This window comes from Dendropsophus ebraccatus, chromosome 10 (genome assembly GCF_027789765.1).
Source record: "Dendropsophus ebraccatus isolate aDenEbr1 chromosome 10, aDenEbr1.pat, whole genome shotgun sequence".
NCBI lineage: Eukaryota > Metazoa > Chordata > Amphibia > Anura > Hylidae > Dendropsophus > Dendropsophus ebraccatus.
In genome coordinates, this window is record NC_091463.1 from 15,012,110 (window position 1) to 15,029,620 (window position 17,511).

At 47.6% G+C, this 17,511-nt stretch overlaps 1 protein-coding gene across 1 annotated transcript; it reads left to right on the forward strand.

The window, feature by feature from the left end:
• Positions 1-15,344: 15,344 nt before the first annotated feature.
• LOC138803034 (glycosyltransferase family 92 protein F13G3.3-like) lies at positions 15,345-16,739 on the forward strand. Its single transcript, XM_069986861.1, is given in 3 exon segments — positions 15,345-15,910; positions 15,913-16,363; positions 16,568-16,739. Coding segments are annotated over 3 exon segments (1,185 nt in total). The 5' UTR covers positions 15,345-15,348.
• The last annotated feature ends 772 nt before the right edge of the window (positions 16,740-17,511 follow it).

Here is a 17,511-nt window from a genome sequence, read left to right on the forward strand (position 1 = left end):
GATGAGCGTGTCCCAAGGCCATTCCTGTTTACCCAGAGGGTCGGAAGGAGTCTAAACTAGTCAGTGTCCGGGCCAGATCAGTAGTAGAAGATAACGGTTTAGTCCAGTGTGTTTCCCTGCAGTAACTTGGCTAGCCTTGACTGATCCTGCTCTAAGTTGCTAATTCCATCCTGAGCCAGTTCTGGGTTGGCTGCAATGAATCACAGAACTGCTTGTGTTAAGGAGGTGTACTACCCAAGAACTGTCTCCAGTCCAGGCTGAGAGGGTACCTGTTTCATCTCCATAGAAATATATGGATAATCTCTAGCCAGAAGCGGAGGGTTCTTTGGATTTCAATGGACTTGTTGTGGACAGTCAGTGTTGTGTATGTGAGAGAGTATGGTAATGCTACTGCCCATGAGTAAGGGCCCTATTCCACGGGCCGATCAATAATGTAAACGAGCGCCTATCTGCTAGATCTGTGCTCGTTTACTTGAGCCTATTCCACGGCCCGATAATCGTTTAGCGAGGGCTGCAGGGAAATCGTTACCGATGTCCTTGCAGCATACATACATAGCAGGACTTCTCCTCCGCTCCGTCTTCATCCCGCTCCCGCTAGCAGCATCAACTCCGGAGCGGCCTGACTGAGCTGTCAGACCGCTCAGCCAATCACTGGCTGCTGCGCTCTCGGCCTGTGATTGGCTGAGCGGTCTGACAGCTCAGTCAGGCGGGCCCGAAGCTGCTGCTGCGCGCGGGACCGGGATAAAGACGGAGCGCTGGAGAAGCCCTGCCAGGTAATGTATGCTGCTTGAATTCCACGCAGCAATGTGCGGTGGGTACCCAAAGATTTTAGGTTTGGGCTTAAATAAATGATCAGCCGATGACACGATCATCGGCTGATCGTTTTCTCTATTCCACCGAGCGATAATCGGCCGAATATCAATCCGGGGAATAGGCCCCTAAAGCTTTACTAAAGACTCCCCATAGTGAGGTTGTGAAGACCCTCCTCCGGAGAATATATCTTAGCTGGATTGTGTATAACCCAGAGTAACCCTAAAAGTGCTTACAGTTCTGAGACCATCCTGCGTTCCTTTAGCGACAAAGGCTCCAACCTTGCACACTACATGCAGAGACTGTGCAGGTGTATTACATGCACCAGTGAGCACAGAGTATTTCCAAGTATAGACTGTCCCTGTTATTAGCATATACCATCACGGGTACAGCGGCACACAGATACTCCCCCCTGGTGTACCTCCGGGTTACTTGTGCAGACCCTCAATTACAAACATTTGCAGAGAACAGAGGAGGAGACACAGACTTTGTATGGAGATTCTACCTGGAAGAGATGTCCAGACTTTGTCCTTACTACTTTCAGTATTGAAATCTACAAAAGTGATAATAAGCTTGTGTATCCTAGAAATTCCATTGCGTATTGGTTGGCATATTTTCTCGAGTATTATTCAACCTCTTATGTGCGGCCAGCAACGTTCACAGAATTCTTTGTTATGTTGCTTATATGCCTAGAATTAACCCAAATGTAGAGATGTGTGTGCGGGTGCGAAAGAGGTAAGCCAGAGTCCAGTGCTTCTGTAAAATAGAACCGTTTACTGAAAATAACTGTAGTGCAATACAAAAGAATACTGGCAACAATAATACAGCCCATTGCAATACAGTAGTTACAATCTTGTGGTAATTCAGCTGCGTGTAGTTGAGATAGAAATCAGGTGCTTGCAGTAGTAAGTGCTTTGCAGTAGAGAGAGGAGAGGAGTTACCAGAGGGGCCCTACCCAATGTATAAATGTACTCTGTCGAAACAGTAGAGGTGTGTAGAAGAAGAGAATAGAGAATACGCATACTCACAGATGACTTTTCTAGTCCTGACCGCCTTATGCTCCCTAGTTGCGAGCTACCTGTCCTAGGTGGATAATACAAGCCCCAGGCCTTGTTATCTGGGTTGAGCAGACTCCCAAGTCTTCCCAGTTGTCCTGCACTGCGCAGTGGAATACGTAGACTTTTCCTTAGTACCTTTGTTCCACTGGGGTCATCTATGACTGTGAAGGTAGCTGCTCTGCATGGTTTTCAGAGTTTCACGACGTGGGCAAGGTGATCCCTATTAGGCTAATGTTATTTTTCCCCACATATTTTTATTTTTATAATGAGCAAGGAGGTAATTTAAACTTTTATTGGGAGTTTATTTTATAAAGTTTTTTAAAAAAAAAATTTAAATTTTTTTTTTATACTTTTTAAACAGTTAAATAAGCAATCAATAGATTGCATATAATGATTATGCTGTGCATAGAGTCTACCTGAGAGCATACTCTACCACAGATCGCCGATCAGACAGGACTTCGGTAAATGGTTTACTCCCACCCCCCGGCAGTGCAAGCGATCGGGGTCCCGATCAGTCAGTGACACGTGCTTATCCAATTGCTATGCATTATCTCCGTCACCGGTGACTCTGCTGTGTGCAGGACCGCTCTCATTGGAGCAGCTCCGCAAACATTAAAACCCCCCTCAGTTCAGGAGCGCATATACACGTTCCTACTGCACAGGGCATGTGCAATAGGAACGTATATATACGTATGGCTGGTGCGAAGGGGTTAGAGAGACGTTGTGGGAACCTAGCCATTGGCATGCTGACTTTTTAGCCATTCTTTGCTGCTACAGATGCTTGCATTGAAAGCCACTGTGTGTGTGTATTGGATGTATGAAATGCTTTGACTATATAAACATTTTCTTTTACGGATTAAAGTTCAACACTAAAAGTTGTTCTTTTATTCTAATCTGTTTCTATTTTTTTAATTTTACATTTAGTGACATGCTTTACAGCAAGCCTCATGGACATGGACGACAATATACAGAGTCTGTCCCCTTGAGATGAATGTGAAACAGTACTGAGCGCAGTCTGTGACCTTGAAAAGGGCATTCCACAAGGAGCTGCTGTTGTCTTTTCTATACTGGTGTCACATGTTGCTGCAATGCTGTACAGATCACTTTACAGCAGCCTCCTCTTATCACCACAGAAACACCAGGAAGTCTCAGCTTACTTTTTTTTGTTATTAGTTTTTATTGAAATGTTTCATGTTAAACCTACAAAACCAGCCTACAAACAAGGGCCTCAATATAGAAATGTACAATATTGGCTTAAAAACCCATAAGCACAGGTTTTTTATAGTTAACATGAAGAACAAACAGAAGGTAAAGAACTGAATAAGTAAATAACCACTAGAGGTTTTTCTCCTTAGCTCTGTATGATTATTACACTTAGGGTACAAACCCACTTGACGTATTTGCTGCGTGAATCAGTCTTAAATAAGCAGGCAAAACGCAGGTTGGCTTTATACAATTGTTCTGCGTTAAAATACGCAATTGCGTATTTTTGAAACGTGAAGCTTGTTGTTAGCAAAGCATCAATTGTTAACAACCTGTGCGAAAAACGCATGTAACTTCACGCTTCAAAAATATGCAATTGCATATTTTAACGCAGAACAATTGTATAATGCCAACCTGCGTTTTGCCTGCTTATTTAAGACTGATTCACGCAGCAAATACGTCAAGTGGGTTTGTACCCTTAGAATGTTTTTTAGTCCATGTAAAGACCTGACGCCATTGGTCTCGTTCAAAGGTTTAGTCTTAGCTCAGTTTTAGCCCCAGTGGTGAGACTGAAAACCAAGCAAGACTTCAGGACTATTTTATAATATAGATTTTTTTTTTTTTTTTTTTTTTTAAAAATCACCAAAAATTATTTTTAAAATCTGTTTAACATAAAAGATAATTAAAACAAACGATTTTCTCGTGACGCATTTCCTTTAACCACAAACAGTCTGCATGAAGGAAAGTTCTGTGTATCCTCCAGACCTTGTTGGGAACAGACTTGACCCCTTATCCTGTGATCAGGGCCGCCATTAGGGCAGTACTAGCAGTACTGGTGTATGGGGCCCGGCCTATGGAGGGGCCCGTGCTGCCTCCCACACACTTAAGTTTGTGAAAAGCCTGGTTTACACAGAGTGCAGGGGGAGGGGACAGCTCCCGCTGATGCAAGGGGCCCCCTCTACTTAACTCAAACCATGGGGCCCCCCTCCTCCCTGCACTCTGTGGACCGGGCTGCAGAACTCCCCCTCCCCCACGGACCGGGCTCCGTCCTCAGCAGCTCCCCGGCTCTGACACAGTGACTTCCGGCCTGAGTGCTCTCCCAGGAGACAGGAAGATGCAGGGGGCCCCCTCTCCTCTCTCCTGCCTCCCTCTCCCTCTCAGCTGTGACGTCTTTTCCCTCCTGTATACAGCTCTGCAGTCGGGTGCAGAGGGGGAGGGGCTGCAGACTGGGCTGGGAGCAGAGACTTCTCTAGTGACCCCCCTGGAGCGTCCTGCATAGAAAGTAAGTGTGTGTGTGTGTGTGTGTGTGTGTGTGTGTGTGTGACCATATATCTGTGTAATCTGCATGTGTGTGCTTCTGTATCCATGTGTGTCTGTGTGCTGGTAGAGGTATATATGTAATCTGCATGTGTGTGTCTGTATCTATGCTGTGTGTCTGTAGAGGTATATATGTAATCTGCATGTGTGTGTCTGTATCTATGCTGTGTGTCTGTAGAGGTATATATGGGATCTGCATGTCTGTGTCTGTATCTATGCTGTGTGTCTGTAGAGGTATATATGGGATCTGCATGTCTGTGTCTGTATCTATGCTGTGTGTCTGTGTAGAGGTATATATGGAATCTGCATGTCTGTGTATATGCATCTATGCTGTGTGTCTGTGTAGAGGTATATATGGAATCTGCATGTCTGTGTATATGCATCTATGCTGTGTGTCAGTGTAGAGGTATATATGGGATCTGCATGTGTGTGTCTGTATCTATGCTGTGTGTCTGTAGAGGTATATATGGGATCTGCATGTCTGTGTATATGCATCTATGCTGTGTGTCAGTGTAGAGGTATATATGGGATCTGCATGTGTGTGTCTGTATCTATGCTGTGTGTCTGTAGAGGTATATATGGGATCTGCATGTGTGTGTATATGCATCTATGCCATGTGTCTGTGTAGAGGTATATATGGGATCTGCATGTGTGTGTCTGTATCTATGCTATGTGTCTGTAGAGGTATATATGAGATCTGCATGTGTGTGTCTGTATCTATGCTGTGTGTCTGTGTAGAGGTATATATGGGATCTGCATGTGTGTGTCTGTATCTATGCTGTGTGTCTGTGTAGAGGTATATATGGGATCTGCATGTGTGTGTCTGTATCTATGCTGTGTGTCTGTAGAGGTATATATGGGATCTGCATGTGTGTGTCTGTATCTATGCTGTGTGTCTGTAGAGGTATATATGGGATCTGCATGTGTGTGTCTGTATCTATGCTGTGGGTCTGTGTAGAGGTATATATGGGATCTGCATGTGTGTGTCTGTATCTATGCTGTGGGTCTGTGTAGAGGTATATATGGAATCTGCATGTGTTTGTATCCGTGTAGTTTCTCTATGTTGGCATATTTGTGTATCCTGTAATCTGCCTATCTGTGTGTGTATACATGTATTGGGGATCTATATATGTAATCTTCCTGGGTTTGTATCTATGTGATGTGTTTGAGCATACTTGTGTATAGGGCTGGGCGATTAATTCGCTCAGAATGTTAGAATCGTTTAGATTTTTTGTGAAAATCATAAATTCGATTTTCACAAAAAATCATTGAGGGCGGGACGGTGAGCGGCCGAGCAGCGAGAGAAGAGGGGCGGGTGGCCGAGCAGTCCAGAGATGGGCAGTGTGGGGCCGGCGGGCGCTGCCGTGAATGGGGTGGAGGCCATGGCAGGTGGATGAGGTCAGGAGATCCAAAGAGGACTGAGAGCAGGGCGCCCTCTGCCGCCTGACACCCCGCTGTCCCCGCACACTGACTGACTTCCCGCGCTTTTATTATAGCGGGGACGGGATTACTCATCTCTTCCTGCTCTGATAGAGGAGAATGGCCGCCAGAAGTGCTGGGGAAGTGTCACACCAGCTCACGCGTGACTGGCCAGCTACTGCCAAACTACAGCTCCCAGCATGCCCTGACAGCCTGTGTATAACTATTACTGCCAGCCTGCCCTGACAGCCTGTGTATAACTACTCCCAACATGCCCTGACAGCCTATGTATAACTACTACCCCCAGCATGCCCTGACAGCCTGTGTATAACTACTCCCAACATGCCCTGACAGCCTGTGTATAATACTCCCAAAATGCCCTGACAGCCTATGTATAACTACTACCCCCAGCATGCCCTGACAGCCTATGTATAACTACTACCCCCAGCATGCCCTGACAGCCTGTGCATAACTACTACCCCCAGCATGCACTGACAGCCTGTGTATACTACCCCCAGCATGCACTGACAGCCTGTGTATACTACCCCCAGCATGCCCCGACAGCCTGTGTATACTACCCCCAGCATGCCCCGACAGCCTGTGTATAATACCCCCAGCATGCCCCGACAGCCTGTGTATAATACCCCCAGCATGCCCCGACAGCCTGTGTATAATACCCCCAGCATGCCCTGACAGCCTGTGTATACTACCCCCAGCATGCCCAGACAGCCTGTGTATACTACCCCCAGCATGCCCTGACAGCCTGTGTATAATACCCCCAGCATGCCCAGACAGCCTGTGTATAATACCCCCAGCATGCCCTGACAGCCTGTGTATACTACCCCCAGCATGCCCTGACAGCCTGTGTATAATACCCCCAGCATGCCCTGACAGCCTGTGTATACTACCCCCAGCATGCCCTGACAGCCTGTGTATAATACCCCCAGCATGCCCAGACAGCCTGTGTATAATACCCCCAGCATGCCCTGACAGCCTGTGTATACTACCCCCAGCATGCCCTGACAGCCTGTGTATACTACCCCCAGCATGCCCTGACAGCCTGTGTATACTACCCCCAGCATGCCCTGACAGCCTGTGTATACTACTCCCAACATGCCCTGACAGCCTGTGTATACTACCCCCAGCATGCCCTGACAGCCTGTGTATACTACTCCCAACATGCCCTGACAGCCTGTGTATACTACCCCCAGCATGCCCTGACAGCCTGTGTATACTACCCCCAGCATGCCCCGACAGCCTGTGTATAATACCCCCAGCATGCCCCGACAGCCTGTGTATAATACCCCCAGCATGCCCCGACAGCCTGTGTATAATACCCCCAGCATGCCCCGACAGCCTGTGTATAATACCCCCAGCATGCCCCGACAGCCTGTGTATAATACCCCCAGCATGCCCCGACAGCCTGTGTATTCTACCCCCAGCATGCCCCGACAGCCTGTGTATACTACCCCCAGCATGCCCTGACAGCCTGTGTATAATACCCCCAGCATGCCCTGACAGCCTGTGTATAATACCCCCAGCATGCCCTGACAGCCTGTGTATACTACCCCCAGCATGCCCTGACAGCCTGTGTATACTACCCCCAGCATGCCCTGACAGCCTGTGTATAATACCCCCAGCATGCCCTGACAGCCTGTGTATAATACCCCCAGCATGCCCTGACAGCCTGTGTATACTACCCCCAGCATGCCCTGACAGCCTGTGTATTCTACCCCCAGCATGCCCTGACAGCCTGTGTATACTACCCCCAGCATGCCCTGACAGCCTGTGTATACTACCCCCAGCATGCCCTGACAGCCTGTGTATAATACCCCCAGCATGCCCTGACAGCCTGTGTATACTACCCCCAGCATGCCCTGACAGCCTGTGTATAATACCCCCAGCATGCCCTGACAGCCTGTGTATACTACCCCCAGCATGCCCTGACAGCCTGTGTATACTACTCCCAGCATGCCCTGACAGCCTGTGTATACTACCCCCAGCATGCCCTGACAGCCTGTGTATACTACCCCCAGCATGCCCTGACAGCCTGTGTATACTACCCCCAGCATGCCCTGACAGCCTGTGTATACTACCCCCAGCATGCCCTGACAGCCTGTGTATAATACCCCCAGCATGCCCTGACAGCCTGTGTATACTACCCCCAGCATGCCCTGACAGCCTGTGTATACTACCCCCAGCATGCCCTGACAGCCTGTGTATAATACCCCCAGCATGCCCTGACAGCCTGTGTATACTACCCCCAGCATGCCCTGACAGCCTGTGTATACTACCCCCAGCATGCCCTGACAGCCTGTGTATAATACCCCCAGCATGCCCTGACAGCCTGTGTATAATACCCCCAGCATGCCCTGACAGCCTGTGTATAATACCCCCAGCATGCCCTGACAGCCTGTGTATAATACCCCCAGCATGCCCTGACAGCCTGTGTATACTACCCCCAGCATGCCCTGACAGCCTGTGTATAATACCCCCAGCATGCCCTGACAGCCTGTGTATACTACCCCCAGCATGCCCCGACAGCCTGTGTATAATACCCCCAGCATGCCCTGACAGCCTGTGTATAATACCCCCAGCATGCCCTGACAGCCTGTGTATAATACCCCCAGCATGCCCTGACAGCCTGTGTATACTACCCCCAGTATGCCCTGACAGCCTGTGTATACTACCCCCAGCATGCCCTGACAGCCTGTGTATAATACCCCCAGCATGCCCTGACAGCCTGTGTATAATACCCGCAGCATACCCTGACAGCCTGTGTATACTACCCCCAGCATGCCCTGACAGCCTGTGTATACTACCCCCAGCATGCCCTGACAGCCTGTGTATAATACCCGCAGCATACCCTGACAGCCTGTGTATACTACCCCCAGCATGCCCTGACAGCCTGTGTATACTACCCCCAGCATGCCCTGACAGCCTGTGTATAATACCCCCAGCATGCCCTGACAGCCTGTGTATACTACCCCCAGCATGCCCTGACAGCATGTGTATACTACCCCCAGCATACCCTGACAGCCTGTCAGTTACCCCCAGTTCCCCTAAGTCACCCCCAGTCTTCCCCAGTCTCAGGGGGATCGAGAATCGTCCAAATTAAAAATAAAATTGAGATGTTATTTTTTGGCCATATCGCCCCGCCCTACTTGTGTATATCTGCCTATTTGTACAGTATATACAGTATGGGTTTGCACATCTATTATATATTTATGTCGTGTGTATTTCTGTGTGGTAGTACAATATATGTCCTGTGTGTAGTGTGTGGATATGTAGCACATGTATATACATTGATGGATTATACTGTAATATGGGTGGTATAGGGGGCAATCCAGGACTCTCAGGGGGCCCATAGCTGCTCACACTCTCCATATTGTGTTGCAGCCCCCACTCTACATGCCCCAGATTCCCAGACAGTCGCTGTATTCCAGTGACAGGTGACTTCACACGTACAGTATTTCAGCAGATTTCATGCTGCAACTTCCGCAGCAAAATCCGCTGCAATACTGTCATTTCCTATGAATCTACATTCTTGCAGCAGATTTTTCATTCCCTGTGACAATGTAGCCCCTGCCACTTAATCCACCAGCTGCCGGGCTAATATGTCACCTGGCTGCGCTCCCATTTGCTTCTTTGGGTCCTTGGCATCCTGCTCAGCCACTGTGCGATGTTCCTGATTGGACGTCAGGGAGCCAGGAGCCAGAGAAGCAGGCAGGAGTGCGGCAGTGGTGGGTTAAGTGAGCAGGGGCTACATTTCCGCAGCGAATTATCTAAAGCCATAGGAATAACTCTACAGAGCATCACAGCTGTGGAACTCACACTGTGAAATCCCCTGTGATACTGTATATATGAAGTTTGTATAAGTGTAGGATGCTGGAAAAGTGCAAAGCCTAAGATTTTTGTCTGGCAGATTCTGCGGAGACGAGGCCGATAGAAAGAGAGAAGGAAAGTGAACGACTCCAAACGAAGAAGACGTCACCTGTGAGTCACTGGATGTAGCTACACTGTAGTGACTATATGGGTCTAATGTTGGTCTTTATATTGTGTTTTGTATAATAAGCAGTATGATAGTGCTATCCAGTCATTTGGGTGTGGGAATTTGTGGTCATGGTGTTGCTGTAGGATTTTCTGGTCATTTTATTCAGTATTGATATATGGCAGCATTATTCAGTCAATTGGGGTGATCGTATATGAATATATGATGTGTCAGTATTATTTGTGGAAAAATGACATTTTCAGCCATTCTTGCATAAACCAATAGTTATTTTTAAGGCTGAAAACATGGCCTAACTGACTTGTAATTTAGCACATATTATGGTCTTTAAATAGCCAAACGTATGTCCTGAGTTTACGTTTTTTTGGATTATTGCATTTGGTAATGTGGGGGCCCAGACAAGTTGGCAGTATGGGGCCCTGGAATTCCTGATGGCGGCCCTGCCTGTGATACAGGGAAGAGCCTGTGCCAGTGTCAGGACGCCTCCAAGAAACTGGGAATTACAGTACCTATACATTTCTCCTTCAGTTTCTTTATTATCCATTGTTCATATACAAAACTTACCATTCAGACGAGTTATCTACCAGCATTTACCAGTCTGTCCATGTCAGAGACAACCCTGCCCATTGTGAGATCTCAGTAACTATCCCACCACCACCTACCCCTCCCCCCCCATTCCTCCACCCTTTCCCTCCCATCTAGGTTCCAACATTCCCATGGTCAATCTTCCCTTCTACCCTTCCTATGACGACCCTCCTGAATATGTTAATCAGGTGCAGGCTCCTGGCGGACGGGCCTCTGCAATCACATGGATCCCAGCACAGTGAAGTCGGAGGATCCCTTCACCCTACTAGAGGACGAGATAATACCGGTACTGCACTACAAGACTCTTTGCTCAACCAGCAGAAGGAAGCTTATGTAAGGGTGCACCGGATCCAGGGCCTAATACACCTTCAGGCCATAAGATGCTGGTTGAGGCTGGTTCAGGTCAGTAAAATCAAGGTATTTCAGCATAATGCTTTTCTCTTTTGCTCCAATTCCAGGTATTGTACTAAAATAAGCTAAAAGCAAACATATCCTCTAAGAAGCATAATAGATGTAACAATCGTACCGGGGCACGTTTATGGCCCAAATGCTCAAGAATGCTGTGCAATTATACAGAGGTATATAATAAAGGCGCTGCCACCAACTAGGTCAAAGGAGCTTCCTGCCTAAAACCAAAACATTGTGTCTGTGTGGATATTCTTCACATATTCATTTGGAGCCACACATAGAATTACCGCTCTGTTGGGGGACCCGCCTAAATTAGTTTAGCCTAACCTATGCCTAACCTATACCATACTAACAGGTGTGTTTGGATATTTGATATAAAGATTTGCGAATGATTAACAATGATGTTATATAGAAAATGAGTATATACTTACATCTCCATGCTTACCCAATGTTCTCCTGCTTGTTTCCCCACTCACAGAGGCTGCTGCTGACGCTTCTGAAGCAGTCTGTGAAGTGACAACCACTGGCCGCGGGAAGTTATTGGCTGAGCGGCCTGAGGCTTCACAGACTGCTTCAGGAGCTTTATCAGCGGCTGCGGTGAGCGGGAAATGTGGTGAAGAGACTGAAGAGCATGGGCAGGCCCTACGGCGCCATAACTTGTGGACATGCCAACCTGCCTCTCGTTTCAGCCTGCGGAGTCGATTCGCCGTTTTGAAGATTTACAATCAGACACTTATGTGTGGATAGCAAATATAATTGCTACAATTCTGGAAAAACCCTTTAAATGGCGCTCATTGTAACATGTCCACTGCTGCCCAGCACACAGCCCAGTCTTGGAGGTCAGTGGTGTGGACTGTGTCCTCCAAGTGCTCTACAGGGAATTACAGCACACACCATGCTGTATCAGAACCTGGAATCTGTATTAACAGAGCAGCCTTACTTTAAAGGGGTAGTGCGGCGGTAAGCAATTATTCACTAAATAACACACATTACAAAGTTATACAACTTTGTAATGTATGTAATGTTAGTGAATGGCCCCCTTCCCCCCACCCACGCCACCCCCTAAAGTGTAGTGCTCTATACTCACCTGATTCCTGTTGACCCCCGTCCGCCATCTTGTGACAATTATGTCATCTTTGGGCAGCTGGCCGAACCGCTCCCTAGTGCTGGCCGCCCTCTGCCGCGTCATCAGCTGCTCAGCCGGCTCAGGGGTCCATTTACTACCATTACAAAGTTGTATAACTTTGTAAAGTGTGTTATTTAGTGAATAATTGCTTACAGCCGCACTACCCCTTTAATGATTCCAACCACACACATAGTGAGTAGTCTCAGCAGTACCAACTCAAGCCATGACCTCCATTACTGCAGTGTGAACAGTAACCAGTCTGCCATCATCCTCTCCACAGCTCTGGGAGTTGGGTCGTGACATCACCATATTATCCAGGAAGAGACATTACCATGTTATCCAGGAAGTGACATCACCATGTTATCCAGGAAGTGAAGCCTTGATGCAGTAGTGAGTGCAGGGGAAAAGCACTTTATAAGCATTTCCCGTAATAAGTGTATATTGGTAATTTGTATAACTTTTGAGGGGCAATACAATACTTTAATAAAAATTTTCGCCGGACTTCTCCGTTAAAAAACACAATATAACTCCAAGTAGATCAAACTTCTGTGAAATCAAGCTGTCAACATAGTAAGCAACAATGAGGGGGATGGTCTGCATAGCGGGGTCTACAGCCCTGTACTCTGACCCAAGAAGTCTCCCTTACCTTCCAAATCATGGCAGATCCACTTCAGGCTTGGGCAGCAACAGCCGTGATGTATGCAGAAGATACGTTGCAAGTGAATGAATGGAATCCAGGCCGAAGCATATACACATAGTATGTGCTCCGGCCGGGATTCCAACCAGCCACACGAAAAACTGACATGTCAGTTCTGTGCTGCCACTATTCATTAAAAAACGGCCGCACTTTCAGGTCAGGAGCGGCTGCCTGTGCCGGAAGTACTATCCCCAGCGCACACAGAGCTCCCTGGTGTGTGCACTGCCCGGGAATCCCGGGGACACCCCCAGGGAGCCGCTCACCAGCCGGGGAAGAAGAGGAGAAGTCAGCCGACGGGGAGAGTGTTGTTAGGTGAGTAGGTTTTGTTTTTTTTCTAATCTGCTTTGCACTGGGGGCATCTATGAGGGGAGACTACACAGGGGGCTTCTATAAGGGGGAATACACAGGGGGCTTCTATAAGGAGAGATGACGCAGGGGGCTTCTATATGGGGAGACGACGCAGGGGGCTTCTATAAAGGGAGACTACACAGGGGGGCTTCTATAAGGGGAGACTACACAGGGGGCTTCTACAAGGGGTGACTACACGGGGCTACAATAAGGGGAGACGACGCAGGGGGCTTCTATAAGGGGGAATAAACAGGGGGCTTCTATAAGGGGAGACTACACAGGGGGCTTCTATAAGGGGGAATACACAGGGGGCTTCTATAAGGGGAGACTACACAGGGGGCTTCTATAAGGGGGAATACACAGGGGGCTTCTATAAGGGGGAATACACAGGGGGCTTCTATAAGGGGTGACTACACAGGGGGCTTCTATAAGGGGAGACGACGCAGGGGGCTTCTATAAGGGGGAATCTATAAGGGGGGTTACACGGGGGGCATATACAATAGGGCATGCACAGAGGGATGCATGCACTATAGCGGTCTACTTAGAGGGGGGGGCATATACTATAAGGGGGTCACATAGAGTCAGCCTACCCACTAAACGAGGGTGTAAAGGGGCCAATACATATGTGCAGTGTGTAGAGAGATGAGGATGGTGACAGAGTGAGGAGTCTAATATGTCTGTCTGGCAGATTCTGTGGATTCGTGGCTTGGAGAAGTTCTCATAATAGCCCAGGACAGATGGAGAAGAAGATGAAAAGGGAATAACTCCAATCAGAGAAGACGTCCCCTGTGAGTCACTAAATATAACTGCGCTATAATGCATATGGTGTATATGAACCTGTGTAGAGCTACGTCCACCTCTATATGACTGGATAAGGTGATAGTGATCTGCGTACAGTGGGTTATTCAGTAGCAGCGGTGGGGTTAGTATACTGGATTTGGTCTGTAACAGTATGGCGGTATTATGTATGGTGATAAGATTTCCTTCCTATGTACTGGTATTATTGGTAATATCAGTCTTGGTAAATATATATACACAGCAATAGCATCGCTTGGTCGAGGAAGGGGGGGCCCCAAGTTGACTTCTTGCACCAGGGCCCAGGAGACATTAGCTACGCCCCTGCTCATACAGTCATATAGACGGAGACCCAGCTCTACGCAGACTCTTTACACCATATACATTACAGTGCAGATAGATTTAGTGACTCACAGGGGGACGTCTTCTCTGATCGGAGTTCTTCCCTTTTCATTGTCTTCTCCATTTGCCCTGGGCCATTATGAGAACTTCTCCGAGCCACGAATCCACAGAATCTGCCAGACAGACATTTAGGCTCCACACTCTGGCACCATCCTCATCTCTATACTAACTGCACATCTGTATTGGCCCCTTTACGCCCTCGTTTAGTGGGTAGGCTGACTCTATGTGACCCCCCCCCCTTGTAATACCCCTTCTAGATGCCCCCCAGATAATACCCCTTCTAGATGCCCCCCCCAGGTAATACCCCTTCTAGATAGCCCCCAGTCTGTGGCAAAAAAAAAAAAAAAAAGAACAACATTACTCACCTGACAACTCGCTCCGCCGACGTGTCTCTCTCCTCCTGCAGTCCGGTCTGGCTGTAGGCTGTCACACGGCTCCCCGACACTGTCCTGTCCCCGGCAGCACAAGCCTCAGTGAGGTCAGTGTGCGCGCTGGGGATGTTACTTCCGGCACGGGGGTGCACACTGACCTCACTGACCTCACAGAAGCTTGGGGAGCCAGGAGCTGCGCGTTAGCTGGGGGCCCGTCCCAGCCTCCCTCTTGTGATCGCAAGCAAAATCCTGCTTGCGGTCACAAGAGGGAATGGGAGGGGGCAGTGCTGTGGCAAGGGGGGGCCTCACAACTGCAGTAGCTATGCCACTGCCCATACCATCCATACCAAAAAAATAACCATCCCATTCACCTTTCCGCTGCTTCAGCGCTGGTCACTCCTTTGTCCTCTCCTTTGTCTGTGTGGGAGTAGTGCACAATGAAATTGTCTTCACGCACAGCCCGCAGGAGAAGAAGATGTGCATCGCCCTGGTGTACAGGAGTAGCCACCTTCCTCTATTCCGTGGCGGACTCCCTCAATATTATACTGTGTGCGGAGGTAGCCAGACACAGGAGGGCACTGTGCATAGCACACATCCATGGGCCACATCAGAAGAAATCGGGCCAGATGCAGCCCGCGGGCTAGAGGTTCCCCACCCCTGAGTGGATAAGGTCTCCATTTCTTCTTTGTACTTTAAAAAAATTTGTTTACACCCCTCCCCCATATTTAAAGTGTTGACTTTGTTTTCCAGACATCCACCATTTGTCTATGGACCATAACAAGTTTTGTTAGGTGATCCTGATGCTAAACCTATTTTTTCTTATTTCTACCCATTATTATGGTTTAACAACGAGAGAAGCTAAACTAACAGTCCTGCACATTTCCTCAGACACCATCACCCCACTAGCTAATATTAAAATCTTTGTTATATCAGCTTATTACGATGGCAGAGAGTCCAGCAGGGTGCGGGTAATGACCATCATCCATGGCGAAGATGTGAAGGAGCTATACTGTTGGTTTTATTGTATAAATGGCCCTGAATATGTTCCTGTAAAAGCAACAATAGAAGTTCACTCAAAATGGTTTGACTTTCATTATGGTCCAGCAGATGTGAGCTGTCCTGAGCCTTGGAGCTGCTCTTCTCGCTACATCTCCATATATTGGTAAAACACAAGCAATATAAGTCTTCCCGTGTTTGAGATAAAGAACCGAAACCCACAGCCCTTCTCTGCAAACTTCACAGTATGCATCTCTACAATGTTCGGAAACCAGGTAAACGTATTGCAGTTTATTCAGACCGTGGAGATGTTTCGTCTTCTAGGAGCCCAGAAGGTGGTCATCTACAAGAATGACTGCAGTAAGGCCAAGTTCTTAATTATTACGTCTCGGAAGGAATTGTGGAGATTGTCCCTTGGCCAATAGACCAATATTTAAGAACATCTGATGCTTGGCACCAAAGTATGAACCTTGAAAACCAAATAGGATATTATGGGCAGCTCTCGGCTCTGAGCGACTGTATGTACAGAAACATGTACACAAGTCGATATGTCGCCTTTAATTATATAGATGAACTCATCCTGCCGAGACTCCACAAAACCTGGGATGACCTGATGAAAGAGCTGGAGAAAACCTATCCAAATACAGCTGTCTTCTTGATAGAAAACCATTACTACCCGAATACAATCAAGGTTCATGATTTCGAGACTGCTTTCCCGATATACTATGAGCCCGAAAGGCCAAATGTCTACAACAACCATAAGATGATAGTCAACCCCCGGGAAGTCATTCAGATCTCAGTTCACTCCCCTTTAAAGTGATTGTACCATCAGGCCTGGGCTGAAGCACTGGAGGCAGGCCGACACCCCCCCCCAGTAGGAGAAAACCCAAACCCCTCTGTCACTGCTCCATTAGAATCAATGGAACCGCATCATAGAGGGGTTGGGGTTTCCTCCCATTAGGCGTGGGTCGGCCTGCCTCCAGTGCTTCAGCCCAGGCCTGGTGGTACATTCCCTTCAAAGACTTACAAGCGAACTGCTGATGTTCCCAATCGTATCGTAAGCCTTCACTATTGCCGATCACCGGTGATAAAAGCTCACCCACAGACATCTCTCATAGGAGACATTACCATATGGAAATATAGATCTTCTCTTATTACAAATGTTAACAGGGTTATAATGAAACTGAACTATTAATGAAGCCTATCAGCACTGGGTATGGAAACATGCTATCCTCCCGAATAAAGTCATATCACCTATAAAGTAATAACAGGAACGTAGCCTTATAATAACACCAGCTGATACCTCCAGAACATTGACTTTTTGCATTTTTTAACTATATTATCTATTTTTTTTATCTGTCTATTTATCCCAACCCAGCCTATTCCTAGTGGGAAGAGGTGCGCACAAGAGAAAAACATTTATTTTAATAAGACCAATCCAACAAATTTTCCGGTACAGTAATAATTTGTGTATTAAAATTCTATATATAATATATTGTTTCCTTATAGTTTCCCTTGGACTACAAATGGTGTGTTACTTTCTTTTCCCAGTTGTATGCAATAATCTTTCTAGAAAAGCTTTGAGGCTATGATCATTAATTCAGGCTGTAGGTGGCGTTAAACAATGGCCGTTCACAGCGGAATGGTCTATGTTTGCACAGTGTGTGAACACAGCCTAAAGGTGGCCATGGACCTTAGACATATGTCGCCCAAATCCACCGCTTGGTGTATAGGGCCCCCTTATTAACCATTGACAGATGATGATGGAAAATCACGGGTGACCCCTTTGTTAAGAGATAAGCCACAGCGAAAGCACTCTTGCTGCGGTTTACCCATCCCCTCCCCATATAGAACACAGGAACGGGGGCAGTGGGCAACATAAGTGGAGACCAGGTGGCAGCTTGGCCAAAAGTTATACTTTCTTGACTATAATTGGGAAGGAGATGGACTGGACTGGGACTTAGGGC